General features: G+C 36.9%; 1 protein-coding gene across 1 annotated transcript in view; it reads right to left on the reverse strand.

Moving 5' to 3' along the window:
- The window catches only part of LY75 (lymphocyte antigen 75), a 128,660-nt gene extending 122,964 nt beyond the window's left edge, over positions 1-5,696 (reverse strand). The window contains exon 1 of the mRNA XM_007494242.3: positions 5,484-5,696. Coding sequence (XP_007494304.2) covers positions 5,484-5,589 — 106 coding nt within the window. The 5' untranslated portion in view covers positions 5,590-5,696. The remainder of the gene's footprint in view (positions 1-5,483) is intronic.
- Between the last annotated feature and the right edge of the window lie 13,228 nt (positions 5,697-18,924).

The following is an 18,924-nucleotide window of genomic DNA, read 5'->3' on the forward strand; positions in this document are numbered from 1 at the left end:
CAGCTGAATTCCCTTAAAGAGATCAGTTTATTATAATTATTACATCTGGATTTAGAAAGTGCCTGGGTGCTAGGGCTGCTTTAGGAAATCTTCTTGAAAAATAGCAAAAGTCCTTCTTTTGTCCTTATATTCTCTATCACTTTTGGAACTCCAATAGCTTCACCAATGAGAGACAGTGTGCTGCATTCTGGGCCTGGTGTGGTTACTTTGGGCATTACTCATAAGGTTTTTCTTCTCTGAATCCACAGGCAGGATCTATAGTTGCTTTTGAACCACATGACTTACTTCCACTGAAACTGGGATTGTTACCATTAGTATAACTAAGAGCAAGAGACAGTATAGCATACTCTATAGCAGTGTTAGTGAAGGTGCAGCAGGAGTGCAGAGTTGGCACTTGGGGAGCTGCTGCTCCATTCCCCCTCTTCCCAGTGCCAGAGGACATTTTTTGCATGCCCTGCCCCTCTTTTGGCAGCTGTCCAAAGTGTTCTCTTCCTCCCTCCACTCTCTGGGGTGATGGGTTGGGGGGCCCTCACAGGCAGCTTGAAATTGCAGTCTGGGCACCTGAACTTAAAACTTTTGCCAATGCTGCTCTATAGAGTCCTAGAGTAGGGTCAGTAATCCTGGGGGTTCAAATTCCCTTTTTGACTCTAATTATGAGGTCAGCAAATCAACTAACCACTTTGAATCTCTTATCTGTAAAATAGGTACCTATACTATCTAGTTCAAAAACTATCAAAATTTAATGAGAACACAAGGAAAGCCCAAGGAAACTGTCTTAAATCATAAATGACAGAAAGGTTGCAATGTGTTGGTGAAATAATTTCTACAGAGGAAGTTACATATTTAAGTATGTGGTAAAAGATGCCAACAATGGTGGTGGGGGAGAAGGGAGAGCCTGAGGAAGTTCAGATTTTTTTTTAAATGGCACATATACAATATTTACTTTGGAAAATAGAATGGGCTTAAAAAAGGAAACATTTTATTAAGTTAAAGTTTTCCATTGGCCACCTCAGAACATTGATCTTATAACATTTTGTAGGTAACAATCCATTCATTAAGTGCTTTCTACATGCTTGGATCAATAATACAAGTATTCCTATCCACAGGAAGCAACATTCTCCTGGGTAGAAAGGGATAGAATATGTACAGAAGTAAGTAATATATGCAAAATAATGTCATGGCATGAAAACTTCTTGAAGGATGCAGCTATATTGAGCCAGCCAAGAGGTAAAGTAGATAAAATCCTAGGTCTGAAATCTTGAAGACCAATTCAGTCTGGCCTCAGACACTTCCTAGCTATGTGGCCTTGGGCCTGTTTGTCTCAGTTTCCTCAAATAGATAAAACAGCACCTGGGTTTTGAGGTGGTAGTGAAGATCAAATGCAAGGTGATTAGTTATGGTGCTTGGCACATAGTATACATTTAATTAAATGATTTTCCTTTTGGTTCCTTAGGAAGTGGCACCTGAGCTGTGTTTTGAAAAAAGCCAGGGTTTCTCTAAGGTAGAGAGCTAAGGAAGGAATTCATTCCAAACCTGGAGAATGGTCTGTCACTCTCCAGGAATTTGAGAACTGACAAAGTTGACAGATAGTAACCCTGAAGGATCAACCCACTTCAAATTACTTAACTTTCTAAAAAGTAAATCAAGAAGTTACATTAATCCAAGAATTTATAGGCTATTCTCCAGGATCTGGAGATTGGAGATAATTTATTTTAGCAGAACAACATGTTTACAAATCAGATTACAAGACAAAAAATTTTTATTTTGAAACTAGAAAATTGCCAGGTAAATTACAGAAATTTTGACCTGGCAGCCCTTTCATTATTTCTCCAAACATAATATATGCAGCAGGGTATAGTGCTACCAGAAGCTCTTAGAAGGTATGAGAAAGCACACTGTTGATATGGGAAATGTTTAGTGAACATGTACTTTGTGCAAGGCCTTTGGGTAGTCTCTCTATTGGGAAGACCAGGTGACTTGGGTTATAGTACTTCCAGACCCACTGGTGTCTGACTATGGGAAAGTCAATTAACTTCTTAGTTTTTCCAAATATTTCCCTAAAGACTAGAAGCTATACCATTTTCGTCCACCTATATTGATTCAGGCATTTTATCATTAGTATTTTCTTACACTGTTCCTTGAAATTTCTCAGCATCATCCTTTGCTTTTACTCACTTCGGATTTATTTCTTTACCTGTACTATTTTTCCCATTCCCTCCAGAACTCTTCAATGTTTGTTCTGGCAAACATTCCTTCTATGACTTATATCTTCCTAGAGACAAGTTAAAGTCTCAAAAACAAACAAACAAACCTCCCCTTGATCCTTTGGCAACAAATAGCTATTGTCCCATTTTTTTCCCCTCCATTTCTTACAACACATGAAAAAGTTGTCAACCTTATTTTACTTACCACCCACTTTCTCCTCAGTACCTCAACACTTCTGGCAGAGTAGTCACAGGGCATTTATTAAGTATCTACTATGTGCCAGTCACTGCGCTAAGCACTGGGGATGGAAAGAAAGGGAAAACAACAAAACCAGTCCCTGCTCCCAAGGATTTCACAGTCTAATGGGGTGATGGGGTGAGTAATTCATATTACTGTGTACAAATGAGATACAGACCAGATAAATTGGCAGTAAACTCAAAGGGAAGGTACTAGAATTGAAGAAGATTGGGAAAGGCTTCTTATAGAAGGGAGGACTTTAGCTGAGACTTGAAGAAAAACAGGAAAGATAGGAGTCAGAGAAGAGGAGGGAGAGCATCCCATGCATGGAAGGCAGGCAGTGAAATCTCTCCACAAGGAAATGGAATGTCTTGTGTGGGGAATGACAAGAAGACCAGTGCCATTGGATAGCAGAGTACACAGAGGCTAGTAAGGTGTAATAATATCAGAATGGGAGTAAGATGCTAGGATATTAAGGACTTTGAAAGTCAAATAGAGGATTTTATATTTGATTCTCAGGGCTATCGGAGGCCGTTAGTTTACTGAATAGGGGTTCAGTGGAAGGGGGAGCAATATGGTCAAACCTGTGCTTTAGGAGGATCAATCTGACAGCTGGGGGGAGGATGGAATTAAGTGGGGAGAGAAAAGACAGGCAAACCAATTAGCAGATTAATGCAATGGTACGAGCATAAGGTGAAGAGAGACTGTAGCAGATAGTGCCAAAAGGCTAGAAGGGATACTATTAAGGTAGAAACAATAGGACTTGACTCTTGATTGGACATGAGGATGAAAGTGAGGACTCAAGGATGACAACCAAGTTGTAAGCTTGGGTGACTTGGAAGGATAGGAATCCACTTAATGGTAATATGGGAGTTAGGAAGATAGAAGGGTTTGGGGGAGGGGGAGCAAAGAGGAGTTAAGTTTTGGATACAAGTATAAGATATCTATGGGTTATCTAGTTTGAGATATCCATATGGCAATTGGGGATGCAAGATAAGATTGGGAAAGAATTTAAGACTGAAAAGGTAGATTATGCATCATCTGTCAAGAGCTGTAATTGAAACAATGAAAGCTAATAATACCACCAATTGAGGATTATATAGAGGGAGAAGAGAAGAAAGTCTAGGAAGGAATCTCTGGGAATACCCTTCCCATTAACAGAAGTGACATGGAACCAACTCTATTCAGTTTCCTTTGCCGAATCCTTGCCTTCCTCTTCATGACTCCTAGCATGTATTTTCCCTAAAGGCTTTTTCTTTGGTTCTTTTCTCAATTCCTCCCATTTCTTTTCCTCACCCTCTCCCCCTCTCTATATCCTCTTCCTCTTTCCCCCTCCATTCGCTTTCCTTCTCTCCCTTTTCCTTCTCTCCCCTTACCCCATATTTCCTCTCTCTCTCCATTTCTTCTCCCTCTCTTAGCTTCAATTACAATTTCTATGCAAATAATTCTCGTAGTGATCTCTTTGGCTTCTAAACCCATACTTCTTATTGCCCAACATAGTCAAATCTAATATGTTTAAAAGAGAATTTGTCTTTCAAATATGCTTCTCCTTATGTCTTTTTTGTTGTTGTTGTTTTTGTTGTTTTTTTCCCCAATGGAACTACCATTTCCTTGAAAGGTTGGTGTTATCTTTGAGGCTTTTCTTTAAACTTTCATAACTAGTTACCAATTTTCCTTATGAATGAACTTGTTCATGTCACTCATTCAAAAATCTTCAGTGACTTCTCTTTACTTATTAGTAAAGTTCAAACCATTTTGTCTAGCATTCAAGGCAGTCCTTGGACCAATCTACCTTTTCTTCTACACATATTACACTCAGGTCAGGTCAGACTTCTCTAATTGGTTGCTGAAATGGTTGTGTATTGAAGGCCAAGCCTTAGTAATCTCTGGTTTTGTTGTGAGAAATTGTAACCATAATGTCATCAAAAATTCATTTTTATCGCAACTTTTTTCTTTTACCATAAATTCCTCATGAAAAATAGCAAAAGTGAAGAGCTGATGGGTGAAGAACATCTACACTCAATCCTTAGTACACCTTATGCTAATACAGAAAAAGAAAACAAAAGCAGACCGATAGTAATTTAGGGTGGGAAGGCCCGGATGGGAGGTGGGCAAGCTAATTAGTCATCACTTACAGTTTGGCAGAATGTGAAACGATTCACAGTCAGCATTGTTCCTATAAATCAAACTCCTAACCCTTCCTTCATCAAAGATGTACAAGTTCCCTTCATCTAGTTTAAGAGGCTAAAGTTATCAGTCTTGTTGCCAAAATGTCAGTTTGCTAGTCCAGTGTTTTCCTCAAAGACCAGTTTCGGGATGTCTGGGAATCCTCTGCAGTGATACTATCCAAAACAGACACCATTGTTGGATGTGAGTAGGGGAAATAAAAACAAGGTTGGTGAGAATAACCAAAACACCTGAGCATTTTGTCAAGCACTGAAGAGAGTAGGAGTTCGGCAAACTGAAGTGTTTAGAGCCCTGGCAATGCTCCATCTGTCATTTTAGAAGCAAGACAACCAAAATGAACAAGCCCAGAATATTTTGCAAAATCGAAAAAGCTCTGGCTAAATAGAGAGTAGGCAGGGTGGAATAGGTAGCAAGACTGCCCCAGGGAAGGAAAATTTATACACTAGGGATGGTAGAACAAGAAGTAAGAATAACTAAAGGCGTCTGGCTCCTTCCTCCACTTCGGCGTCCGTTCCCACCCCGAAACCGCACCTGGGTTCCTTTCCCGCACCCACCTGCGCCCTACTTCCCCACCCACAAGGGTAAAAAGCTTTTAACCAACACAGGCTTCCTCCTCCCCCAAACTCCCCTGGAGAACCAGGTCCTTAAAAAAAGAGAGTGAGAAAGAAGGAAAGAAAGGACTATATACATCCTACTCTATCCCGCCCAAAGCCACACAGCTCTCAAACAAACTGAGAGAGATGACAACCCCCTGGCATCCCCATCTACCCCTAAAAGAGGCAGCACCTGCCAGTTGCAACATTCCCCAGCTCAACCCCGGTGAAGCCGGAAAGGAGAAAGACGTCCAGGGTTACCTGTGAAGTCAGGGGACACCCCTTCCGCTAAGCACCAGACGACCAGGAAAAACTGCCAATACACGTGAGACTGGCCCCTAGTTGGGTTCGCCTGCCGTGTCCCCATCCTCACTTGCTGGAGCAACTAGCCCAGCAAGGCGCTCAGGGAAGCTACAGCTTCCTCACCCTTAGTATACCCCCCAGCTTTTTTAGCATTTCCCTCTGCACTTTGGTCCCACCCCCGCTGCAGCCTTAAGCCAATCAGACTCCGCTCCTCTAAATGAGTTAGGGCTGCCTCCTAAGAGATAGTGAAAGTTTGCTGCAAGTGCAGGAGCCTCACCCGGTCCAGAGAGGAGGCGGAGAGAGCATTCATCTGGAGGAGAGATGTTAGTCAAAGCTACCTTTTCGTTTTTCTGGGGTTTTCCGTTTTTTATTCCATTTCTTTTCTTTTTCCTCTCTTCCTTTACAGAAGCCCGAGCTTACACGACACACACCCAGTTTTACGGGTTTGCTGGGGTGGGAAGAGTACCTTTTCATAAGTAAATACATAAAAAAAAAAATGAATACAAAGTCTTGGGTGATGGGCGGAGGGGGAGGAGGCAATGAAGAGGGAATCAAAGGGAACCCTAAAGTCCTTAGAGGGTCTCTGGCTGCTTGACTTGGGCTCTTGTGGGTTCTCGTGTTCCCCTCCAAACTACCGTCTATCCTTTTCATGATAGATTTTTGGTGGGAAAGTAATCCAACTCCTAAGTGGAAGGGAATGCCAAGGCAAGAATGACTCACCCACTATCACGCTGCTGAGTCTAAGCAAAGGAAGTGAACCTGGTCGACCCACGCTCTGGAACTACGCTTGTATCGTTTTAGATAGCTTCTGAGAAGCTGATTGTGGCCAAAAGAAGTTAAGCGATGGTGTGGAGTGCGGTGTTGTGGGAATAATTGTAAAAGAACTTAGAGCAGAGTTTATTTAATGTCATTCTGGAGATCTTAAGTTATAACCCTAGACATAAATTCATTGTGCGTTCCACTCTTCATGACTGCAGGGAAACCCATTTTCTTTTCTAGCAATGTCTAGCTGGAGAGCTGCCTCTAAGGAAGAACCGTCACTATAAATTAGAGAAAGTCAGGACCAAATAAAACACAAAGTTGCTTGAGAATTACATTCCATAAAACTTTAGCACCAGATAGCAGTGCAAGGTTGTTCTTTAGAGCTGGAAGGTACAAAGAAGTGCACAAAACACCCCTAGTCCCAGGACCTTAAGGTCTAGTTCCTTTTACTGATTCCAATTCAGTTAAGTTTAAGTAATTTATTAACGTTTATGTGCAAGGCACTGTGCTATATGATGTGGACCATTACTGGTTCCGAGGCAGAAGAGTGGTAAGAGCTAGGCAATGGGGATTAAATGACTTGCCCTAGCTCACACAGCTAGGAAGTATTAAAATTTTTTTCTTTATTTGGTCAATTTCAAACTTTATTCCTTGGTCACAAAAATCATTTTCTATTCCTCCCTCCCCTCCCTCACCCCTCCCATAGCCAACGTGCAGTTCCACTGGGTATCACATGTGTTCTTGATCAGAACCCATTTCCCTGTTATTGGTATTTGCACTAGGGTGATCATTTAGAGTCTACATCCCCAATCATATCCCCCTCTACCCATTCATTAAGCAGTTGTTTTTCTTTAGTGTTTTTACTCCCAAAGTTTTTCCTCTGAATGTGTGTTTTTTTCTCCTATAACCCTTTGGGTTGTTCTGGATCAATGAATTACCACCAATGGAGGAGTCCATTACATTTGATTGTACCAAAGTGTATCAGTCTCTGTGTATGTTTTCCTGGTTCTTCTCCTCTCACTCTGCATCACTTCCTGGAGGTTGTTCCAGTCTCCATGGAATTCCTCCACTTTCTTATTCCTTTTAGCACAATAGTATTCCATCACCAACATATACCACAATTTGTTCAGCCATTCTCCAATTGAAGGGCATCCCCTCATTTTCCAGTTTTTGGCCACCACAAGTAGTGCAGCTATGAATATTCTTGTACAAGTCTTTTTCCTTATTATTTCTTTGGGGTACAAACCCAACAGTGCTATAGCTGGATAAAAGGGCAGCGCCCTTTGGGCATAGTTCCAAATTGCCCCCTAGAATGGTTGGATCAATTCACAATTCCACTAGCAATGAATTAATGTCCCAAGTTTGCCACATCCCCTCCAGCATTCATTACTTTCCATAGCTGTCTGTTAGCCAATCTGCTAGGTGTGAGGTAATACCTCATAGTTGTTTTGATTTGCATCTCTCTGATTATCAGAGATTTAGAACACTTTTTCATGTGCTTATTAATGGTTTTGATTTCTTTGACTGAGAATTGCCTATTCATGTGCCCATTTATCAATTGGAGAATGGCTTGATTTTTTGTACAATTGATTTAGCTCTTTGTAAAATTTAGTAATTAGACCTTTGTCAGAGGTTTTTGTTATGAAGATTGTTTCCCAGTTTGTTATTTCCCTTCTTATTTTGGTTACATTGGTTTTGTTTGTACAAAACCTTTTTAATTTGGCGTAGTCAAAATTATTTATTTTACATTTTGTGGCTCTAAGTCTTGCTTGGTTTTAAAATCTTTCCCTTCCCAAAGATCTGACATGTATACTATTCTGTGTTCACCTAATTTACTTATAATTTCCTTCTTTATGTTCAAGTCATTCACCCATTCTGAGTTTATCTTGGTGTAGGGTGTGAGATGTTGATCCAAACCTAATCTCTCCCATACTGTCTTCCAATTTTCCCAGCAGTTTTTATCGAATAGTGGATTATTGTCCCAAAAGCTGGGATCTTTGGATTTGTCATAGACTATTTTGCTGAGGTCACTTACCCCAAGTCTATTCCACTCATCCTCCTTTCTGTCTCTTAGCCAGTACCAAATTGTTTTGATGACCACTGCTTTATAGTATAGTTTGAGATCTGGAACTGCCAGGCCACCTTCCTTTGCATTTTTTTTTTCATTATTTCCCTGAGTATCCTTGATCTTTTGTTTTTCCAAATGAACTTTGTTATGTTTTTTTCTAATTCAGTAAAAAAGTTTTTTTGTAAGTTCGATGGGTATGGCACTAAATAAATAGATAAGTTTGGGTAGGATGGTCATTTTTATTATATTGGCTCATCCTACCCATGAGCAGTTAATGTTTTCCCAATTGCTCAGATCTAGTTTTAGTTGTATGGAAAGTGTTTTGTAGTTGTGTTCATATAGTTCCTGTGTTTGTCTCATCAGATAGATTCCTAAGTATTTTATATTGTCAAAGGTGATTTTGAATGGGATTTCTCTTTCTAATTCCTGCTGCTTTGATGTGTTGGGGATATATAGAAATGCTGATGACTTATGTGGGTTTATTTTGTATCCTGCAACTTTGCTAAAGTTGTTGATGATTTTGTCTAGCTTTTTAGTTGAGTCTCTAGGATTCTTTAAGTAGATCATCATATCATCTGCAAAGAGTGATAGTTTGGTCTCCTCATTGCCAATTTTAATACCTTCAATTTCTTTTCTCTAATTGCTACTGCTAGTGTTTCTAGTACAATGTTAAATAATTGAGGTGATAATGAGCATTCTTGTTTCACTCTTTGATCTTATTGGGAATGCATCTAGTTTATCCCCATTGCAGATGATGTTGGCTGATGGTTTTAGATAGATGCTGTTTATTATTTTTAGGAAAGACCCTTCTATTCCTATGCTTTCTAGTGTTTTCAATAGGAATGAGTGTTGTATTTTGTCAAAGGCTTTTTCTGCATCTATTGAGATAATCATGTGATTTTTGCTGGTTTGCATGTTGATATGGTCAATTAAGTGAATGATTTTCCTAATATTGAACCATCTTTGCATTCCTGGTATAATTCCTACCTGATCATAGTGAATAACCCTCCTGATCAGTTGCTGGAGTCTTTTTGCTAGTATCCTGCTTAAGAGTTTTGCATCTATGTTCATTAGGGAGATTGGTCTATAGTTTTGTTTCTCCGTTTTGACTTGCCTGGCTTTGGAATCAGTACCATTTTTGTGTCATAAAAGGAAGTTGGTAGGACTCCCTCTTTGCTTATTATGTCAAATAGTTTGTATAGTATTGGGATTAGCTGTCCTTTGAATGTTTGATAGAATTCACTTGTGAATTCATCAGGCACTGGGGATTTTTTCTTAGGGAGTTCTTTGATCACTTGTTCAATTTCTTTTTCTGACATGGGATTATTTAAGAATTCTATTTCTTCTTCTGTTAATCTAGGCAATTTATATTTTTGTAAATATTTATCCATGTCACCTAGATTGACATATTTATTGCCATATAATTGGGCAAAATAGTTTTTAATGATTGCCTTAATTTCCTCTTCATTGGAGGTGAGGTCCCTCTTTTCATCTATGATACTGTTAGTTTGGTTTTGTTCCTTCCTTTTTAAAATTATATTGACCGGTATATTGTATATTTTGTTTATTTTTTCAAAATTCCAGTGTCTAGTCTTATTTATTAGTTCAATAGTTCTATCACTTTCTATTTTATTAAATTCTACCTTAATTTTTAGGATCTCTAATTTGGTTTTCTTAAAGGCATTTTCTAAGATGATGTTGAAAAAAATCCCCTCCATAAGTCTGGGCACATTCACCTGCAAATGCATATGTTGTTTATGGGAAGAGTGGACTCAAACTTAGAGTGCAGATACACATATACAGGAATTCATGTGACAAAGGAACACAACTCCTAAGTACTGAAGGGTCTGGAAGTCCTTTCTCTCTTCAGCTATTATTTACACAGTTGTTCCCCTTTTTGCAGCCCCTCAAATGAGTTATTCAGCTGAGTTCCTAGTGTCTGTTTCTTTCCATGGCTCTTTTCTTTGAGTCCAAGGGGTTTGTTTCTCAAAGCTATTTCCTCCCTCAAGTAACCATTTCTCTATCTATACCTACCTGGACTATGTATCCCCGCTTCATCAATTGTGCCTCTATCTTAAACAAATGGACGCTGAACTGAAGGAGGATGTGCCTTCTACTCTTTTTCTAAACACTATGGCCCTACTCCCAAAAGGGAATCCTTCCACAAAGTCCTCTCTCTGGAGCCTCTTTACTTCAAGTCAAAGACTATCTTAAACTAATGAACTCTGAACTGAAAAAAAAATGTGCCTTCTATTCTGTTTCTAAATACTATGGCCAATTTTGGAGATAAATAAATCCTCTTCTCTCCTGCCCACTCCTTACTCCCAAAAGGCAATTCTTCCACAAAGTCCTCTGGAGCTTGAAATCTTCTATTTCAAGTCCAAGACTTAGTTATTTAAAGTCCCCAGGGGCCTGGCTAATTTGGTTGCCACATCAGTTTAGTTTCTCATTTCTTGACTCAACTGGAGAAATGTTCATGCTTGCCCAAGGTATCATAGGGTATTATGCATTGTTAATGCACAGAAACCTCAATATAGGTGACTTTGTACTGTAACTACTCTGATTGAGCTGGTGGGTGGTGAAGAGAAGAAGTGATCATTAGGTATGAATAGGGAGACACCTATTAAAAATGGGCCTGAGCCTGAGATAGTTTTTTTTCCCTTCCTGAATTGTGTGTGTGTGTGTGTGTGTGTGTGTGTGATTGGTCAACAAACAGTATGTAGAATACTACATAATATTATTTTCTTCTTTCAGTTAATTGTGAATAGTAAAAATGTAGTCAATTGTTGATTCTCAGTTCCCTGCTTATTCTCCTCTAATACTTTCATCAAAAATGTACACAGTTTGCATATGAATGACTCTCATAAAGGCTTTATATAAATGGAGGAATGCCAAGATATATATGACTTCAAATTGCTAATGTTTATGCTCTATCACATTTTTTTCAGTATTAATGGGATCTGAGAGTTTTTTTTTCCCCATGCCTTCATTATCTTTCCCTCCTTTAGATACCTTCTTGATTATATCCCCTGCAAAAGGAATCCTCTTTCTACATTTGGTCTAATCTGGCTGTTTTTCTCATTTGGGTTCTCTTACTGCCATTGTACTACTATCATGGATATCAGAATTTTATCAGCAACATTTTTTACAATTTTTTTTCTCAGGACCTTCCTATCTTATCATGGCTCCATTCATTTTGTTTCTGTGAAAATTCTAAAAATTTTATATGGTTTAAATTGTCCACAATTTCTTTTATTATAGTGTTTTTAAGAATCCTTCCTCTAGACCACTACAAAAGATATTTTTTCCCATTTTTCCTTAATTAAAAAAATGATAAACATTTTGGGTTCAGAATGTTTCTATTTAGAACTTACTGGGAAATAGAATACAAGGTACTAATTTAATCCTATGTTCTGCCTTCTAGTTTCACTAGTTCTTATCAAATAGATAATCCTTTCCAAATTAGTTCATATTCTTTTAAAAATTAATTAATTGAGAATATTTTTCCATGGTTATACGATACATATTCTCTCCCTTCCCTCTTCCTTCCCCCATCCCAGAGCTGATAAGCAATTCTACCTAGTTATACCTGTATTATTGCTCAAAACCCATTTTCATGTTATTTATATTTGTAATAAAGTGATCTTTTAAAACCAAAGCCCCCAATCATATACCAATAGAACCACATGATAAATCATATGTTTTTCTTCTGTGTTTCTACTCCCACAGATCTTTCTTTGGATGTGAATAACATTCTTTCTCATAAATCCCTTGGTAATGTCCTGGATCACTGCATTGCTATTAGTAGCAAAGTCTGTTACATTTGGTCTTCCCACGATATTTCAGTTACTGTGTACAATTTTCTCCTGGGTCTGCTCATTTCACTCCACATCAGTTCATGGAGGTCTTTCCAGTTCATGTAGAAATCCTCATTCCTTACAGCACAATAGTATTATATCACCATCATATACCACAATTTGTTCAGCCATTCCCCAGTTGATAGACACCCCCTCATTTTCCAATTTTTTGCTACCACAAAAGGCATAGCTATGAATGTTTTTGTGCAAACATTTTTCAGTATTATCTCTTTGGAATACAAATCCAGTTTTATTGTAATTGGATCAAAGGACATGTAATCTTTTAAAGCCCTTTTGGCATAATTCCAAGTGGCCTTCTGGAAGTTTGGATCAATTCACAACTCCACAAGCAATGCATTAGTGTCCCAATTTTGCCTCATTCCCTTCAACATTTATTATTTTCCTTTACTGTCATATTGGCCAATCTGCTAGGTATGAGGTGGTACCTCAGAGTTGTTTTGATTTGTATTTCTCTAATCAGGATGGATTTAGAACACCTTTTCATGTGATTATTGATAGTTTTGAGTTCTTTATCTGAAAACTGCCAATTCATGAGCCTTGACCATTTTCCAGTGGGGAATGTCTTGATTTTTTTGTACATTTGACTTAGTTCCTTATATATTTGGGAAATTAGACCTTTGTCAGAGCGTTTTGTTATAAAATTGTCCCCTAGTTTGTTGCTTCCCTTCTAATTTTGGTTGCATTGGTTTTGTTTGTACACCTTTTAAATTTAATATATTCAAAATTATTCATTTTACATCTTATAATGGTCTTTATTTCTTGTTTGGTTTTAAATTCCTTCCTTTCCCTTAGATAGGGCAGGCATTGTAATCTATGTTCTCCTAATTTATTTATGATTTAATTCTTTAAATTTAAAGTCATTTATTCATTTTGAATTTATCTTGGCATAGGGTGTGTGATATTGAGCTAAACCTAATTTTTCCCATACTGTTTTCCAATTTTCCCAGGAATTTTTCTCAAATAGTGAGTTCTTGTTCAAAATAGTTCATATTGTTAACTTAATAAAATATTGGCCTATTGATTTTAACTTTTTAAAATCCTTTGTCATATAATTTTGTTCACTAATTTACTTTTAACAGGTACCAAATAATTTTGATTATCATTGTTTTATTATGTATGTTGAAGTCTGAAAGTTATTGCCCATTAATTCCTGTTTTTTTTTCTTTATTTGCCTTGAGATTCAAAATCTTTTGTTCTTCTTAATTAATTTTCTTATTTGCCTTGTTATTTGAAATAGCATTTTGGAAATTGTATTTTTATAGAACTAAACCTGTATTTAATTTGTAAATTTATTTTATCATCTTTATTATATTTTTGTTGCATAACATTAATAATGAATAGCCCTCCCATTTTTAAAGTCCAACTTAAAAAGTTTACTAATTGTTTTTATATAATACTTGCTTGTGGTTTATTAGGTTGACACCCAGATATATTATGCATTTTGTATTTTTTCAAATGTGATTTCATTTTTAATCATTTTCTCTTGCTTTTTGTTATTGTGATGCAACAATGTTGGATTTTGTGGATTTATTTTATACTCTATAATGGCTATTAATTTCAACTAGTTTCTTTGCTAATTCTCTTGGATTTTCTAAGTCTTGATGTCCTGTGCAGATAGACATAATTTTTTTCACTTCTAGTGATGTATGTATATTTAATATTCTTCTGTTGTCTTGTTGATTTAATTTATTTTCTTTTCTTATAACATTTCCAGAGCTATGTTAAATAATAGTGGAGAGAGGGTCATGTATTTTTGGGAAAAGCTTTTAGTATTTTTTTCTTTGCAAGTAAGACTCACTTGGTTTTAGATATATGCTATTAACATATTAAAGACTTCTATACCTCTGCTTTTTAGATTCATCAGTGTAATTAATACTATTTTTCTTAGATCTTCTGCATCTATTGATATAATAATATTGTTTTTGTTTATATAATTGTGGTATCTTCCAAATGTTAAATCACCTTTGGATCCAACGTAAAAGTCATACTGAATAATTTTTTGTATATGTTGCTGTAGTCTTTTTCTTACGCCTTTTAAATTCTTGCATCAATATTAACTAGTGAAATTAGTCTAGTGTTCTTTTTCTCTCCTTTGTTCCTCTATGGTTTAAGCATCAGGTCCATATTTATCTCTTAAAACCATAACCATTTGTGAATATCTTTCCTTGCAGTACTTTGTAAGCTTTTTGAGATAAGGGGTTGTGTTGTGTCTGTCTTTGAATCCTTAGCATTTAGAAATGATTTGTGGTAAATACTGAAGAAATGGACCTCTTTGAAAATTTTCTGTGATGTCCCATTGCTTATAGAATTAAATCTAGATAGTATAATCTTCAGGAGTTGAGAGAAATGAGAAATCTTGGCTGGGGGGAATCAAAGGAGACTTAATGGGGAAGTCATGTGTGAACTTGTCCTTAGAGTATGGGTAGAATTTCCAAAGGCAGAGGTAAAAGGGTTAGGAAATGGGAGGCAGAGGGAACAGAGGAAGAGGAAAAGCAAAAGTTAGTAATGCATGAGGGAAGAGATTATATAGGAATAGGGCACCCAGCCAGATTCCTTGGCTCCCAGGGGTTTCAGATCACTCTACAAGATCATTTCCTTCCTTTTACCCTCTATCCTTCACCCTCCTCCCTTCTCTGGGGACTTGGCCAATGTCCTTATTTCTTTAGCTCTACCCTATCCAATCACCTCTGGTAGCTTGTTTCCTTCTCATCATTCTCATTCTTACTGCACCTGTAGGGTCCTTACCTTGAAAATCTTTTTGGTTAGACATTTGTCCCTCTTTCTCCTTCCAGGTTTGAGGCTTTGGAATTTAGCATGGATTAATTTACAAGGGAAAGAATCAAGTTGGCAACTTGTATAAGAAATTAAAATGCTCAATTGTTGTCTGATAAATATAATTAACTCTAATTTTAAAAATCTATTCTGGTCTCATTCTATTCACTATTTGGGAGAAGACCTGGAAACTACAAGACCAGAATATTGTCTTTGACTGAGTGACGTACCATCCATGCTTCTTTCCTTCTAAGCTTCCTGTCAGATTATGTCCTTCATTACTAATATGCCCCGGTCAAGATGCCCTCAGTCAATCAGTAATGAGCACCTTTTTTGATTTAGTGCATCCACACATGATCACGATGACAAAAATAACATAGTCTTATCTTTGTCTTCTCTCTATTCCTATGACCATTATCCTTGATTAGCTTCCATCACTTTCTCATGTGAATCATTGAATTATCTTCCTAATTGTTCTTGCTTCTAGTCTCCTTTCTTTCCACTAGCTTCTGCATGGGCCCCAAATTTATTTTCCTAAAGCACAAATCTGAATCTATTACTCTCTTGTTGAAGAAACTCCTCTGTACAGCATTTGAAGCCCTTTGAGAGCTGGGTCCAACATATCTTTAACACTTATTTGAAGATTAAAAGATATACATATTTATATAAAAATATAAATTTAAAAATTTATTTAAGGATTTATTTCTCATTTTTCTTCTTTACTGATTCCACATTTTAGCCAAATCCCACCGAAAAAAAAGCTGATATTCCTTTCCCAAACCCATGTTTTTACAAGGATGTTCCTTATGCCTTTAATGTTCTTCCTTTTCACTTCTACTTCTTTTAATCCCTAGATTCTTTCCCAACTAAGCTCAGGTGTTCATGCAGAGCTGGCTTAATTCTGACCACCTCAATTAATTTCCTAAACTCTGATTTATGATAGATATGACTTTTCCCATAAAGATATGTTTACTAGTTAGGATTTTTATAACTTCAAGGCCACCTTTCTTTTATGAATATAAATAATTAATATTGGTTCCTATAAAATGAATATATGTATATACATTAGTTATAGCTTGCTGGCTCATCTACTAGATACAAGATACTCTGATAAATGAAATGTTGAACAAAAGCATACTTCATATACATATTCAATTGCTAAATCTTGCTGTTTCTACCTTTATAACATCTCTCAAATTTGACCCATTCTCTACTAATAAACTTGGTTCAGGCACTCATATTTCTCAGCTAGATAATTAAAATATTCTAGACATTAGACAGATGAGAGAAAACAAACTGACAGACAAGGATCTCCCTTCCATCCCCTCCATATGCAAAGATGCTCCCAGAGAGACAGAGATATCTGTGAAAACTGGAAAGGTGTCTGACCGAGTTGCAATGCAAAGCATATAAGCACCCAAGGAGATAGTATGCCCAAGGGCAAGGAGGTCTCAACTGTGTCACCCACTATCCAGTTCTAGATCGTAGATTCAGGACAGATAAAGAAAGGGACCTATGCCCACGGATGGTGTTCTGGTCACATGTCCTAGACAATATACTGATTGAGAAGAGTAAGTTCAGAAGCAAGCAGCAGCAATGTGACTCAGAGAGCCCAGGAGCAGAGCATTCTCAATTGTAGCATGTAGCCTGGTATGAAGCTGGAAGATGAATAACTGGGTCAGGAATCCTAAACCAAAGAGGAACCTATTAGTTGTCTGAAAGGGACTGAGTCCAGCAGCAGTCTATTGTTGCTCAGACTCAAACCCGTCAGGAGTTTGCATAGGTCAGGGTAGGGAGCAGGAATCAGATTTTGCCCTGAATCAGACACTTTGAGCACTGAAAGCTTGAAGGCCTCAAGTCTGAGCTGTCTTGGAATGATAATACTCAATATCCCAAAGAAATCAGTAACAGAACTAGACTTTTCCTCCAGAGCTGCATAGAGGCTGGCCCTAAATCTGAAGTCAGAAAGTAGGGTGGAAGAATGAGCAAACAACAACAAAAAAGAATCCCACCATAATGAACTATTATGGTGATATAGATGCTCATGTTATAAATGCAAAAGATAATGGCTCCAAAATATTTCAAAGTCTCAAAGAAAAACATAGGTTGGGCACAAATTCAACTGGAATTCCAGAATAGTTAAAGAAGCAAGATTTTTTTTTTAAAAGATCTTTAAAATTAATTACCTGAGAGTGCTAGAATTAAAAAAAAAATGGAAAAGAAATGATAGCTATAGAAGAAAGAATTGGAAAAAGAATTAATAGCTTGGGACCCAAGGCCTAAACTTTACCCAAGAAATAAATTCCCTGAAAATTAGAATGGACCAAGTAGAAGATTCCATGAGATGTGAAATATTAGAGAAAAGTCAAATGACTGAAAAAATGGAAAATATAAGTTATCATGCAGGAAAAACAACTGAGAGGGAAAACAGTCTGAGGAGGAAAAAAATAAGTCATTGAACTACCTGAAAATATTACAAAAAAAGAGTTTAGACATATTTCAATGTCTTAAAACTCCCACATCTCTTAAAAAACAAAGGGCAGAGTAGAAAAAGAATTTACTAGTCATCTTCTGAATGAAACTCTCAAATGCAAACTCTCATAAACATTATAATAAAAAATCCAGAGTCTCCAGATCAAAGAAAAAAATACTGTAAGTAACTAGAAACAATTCAAACACTGAGGAAGAAGTCAGGGCCACAAGGGATTTAGTAGCTACAACTGAAAAGAGTGGAGGGCTTGATATTTGATATTCCAGAAGGTAAAAAATATAGACTTACATCCAAGAATAACTTACCTAGTCAAACAATAATCCTACATGGCAAAAAAAAAAATGGATCTTTAATAAAATAGAGTACTTTTGAGAATCCTTATGAAAAGACAAGCCCCCCTCACCAGTTGTCACTTCTTACCATGGATAGTGTAGCTGAAAGCTACCACTGTCCAAAAGAATAAGGGAGAGACCCTTGTTGGCTTTAGTAGTAGAAAAGCTTTAGGTTTCGAATCTAGTTATGAATTGCTCTGAATGTGCAAAGTTAGTCATCCAGCTAAAGCACTGAACTAGAGAAAATAGGAAGTTAGGCATTTATCTGTTGTTCTCATAGGTCCATCAGAGATAGGACCTCTAAGTGGTTTTTTTGTTTGTTTGTTTTAACAGCAAACCACATTGTTATGCACGTTGAAAGGCTCTGAGGAAATAAAATGAAGGTTTTAAACACTTTTACTTCTTTGCAGAGGACTTTAACAATGACCCTCTCCTCTCCTCCCATTTTCTCTCCTCCTCCTCCTTCTTCTTCTCCTCCTCCTTCTCTCTGTCTGTCTTTCTCTCTGTCACTATCTCTATTATTTTTAACCCTGGTAGGAACAAACAGCAAATGGTTTCCTGAAATCATAAAACTGGAATGCTCAAAGAAATTTAGAGATAAAGTCTCCCTCATCTCCATAGAAGAGAAAGTTGAAAGATCAGGATCAGGATTGGATCTTCAAAAATTTAAGAAAACTATTCAATTAAGTTCCCATTTTCATTGCATAAATGAGTGAGTGCTGGCAAGTATTTATTTTTCTTGTCTTTTTTACATGTATGCATATTTAAATATGACAAATCTATTCATCTTCTAATAAAAGTGGAGTGAGCTTAAAAAGAAATGAGAACCTTTAAACAAAAATTATTTAAATTATTTGATTGGAACATGGCACAATTTGAGTAGAAATATTTGTTTAAAATTTTTCTCCATTTTCTCTCTTGATATGACAAATCAGGAAGTTTGTCTTGGGATGGAAATAACAAAAAATACCTTTTCCCTCTAATCCCTGACAAAACTTATTTAAGTCATAATATTACAAAAAAAAGGCTCTTAGAAATATAAAATTTCAAATTATAATAGGGATGCAATTGCATTTTTACACTATTATATTATATA

This window comes from Monodelphis domestica, chromosome 4 (genome assembly GCF_027887165.1).
Source record: "Monodelphis domestica isolate mMonDom1 chromosome 4, mMonDom1.pri, whole genome shotgun sequence".
Taxonomy (NCBI): Eukaryota; Metazoa; Chordata; class Mammalia; order Didelphimorphia; family Didelphidae; genus Monodelphis; species Monodelphis domestica.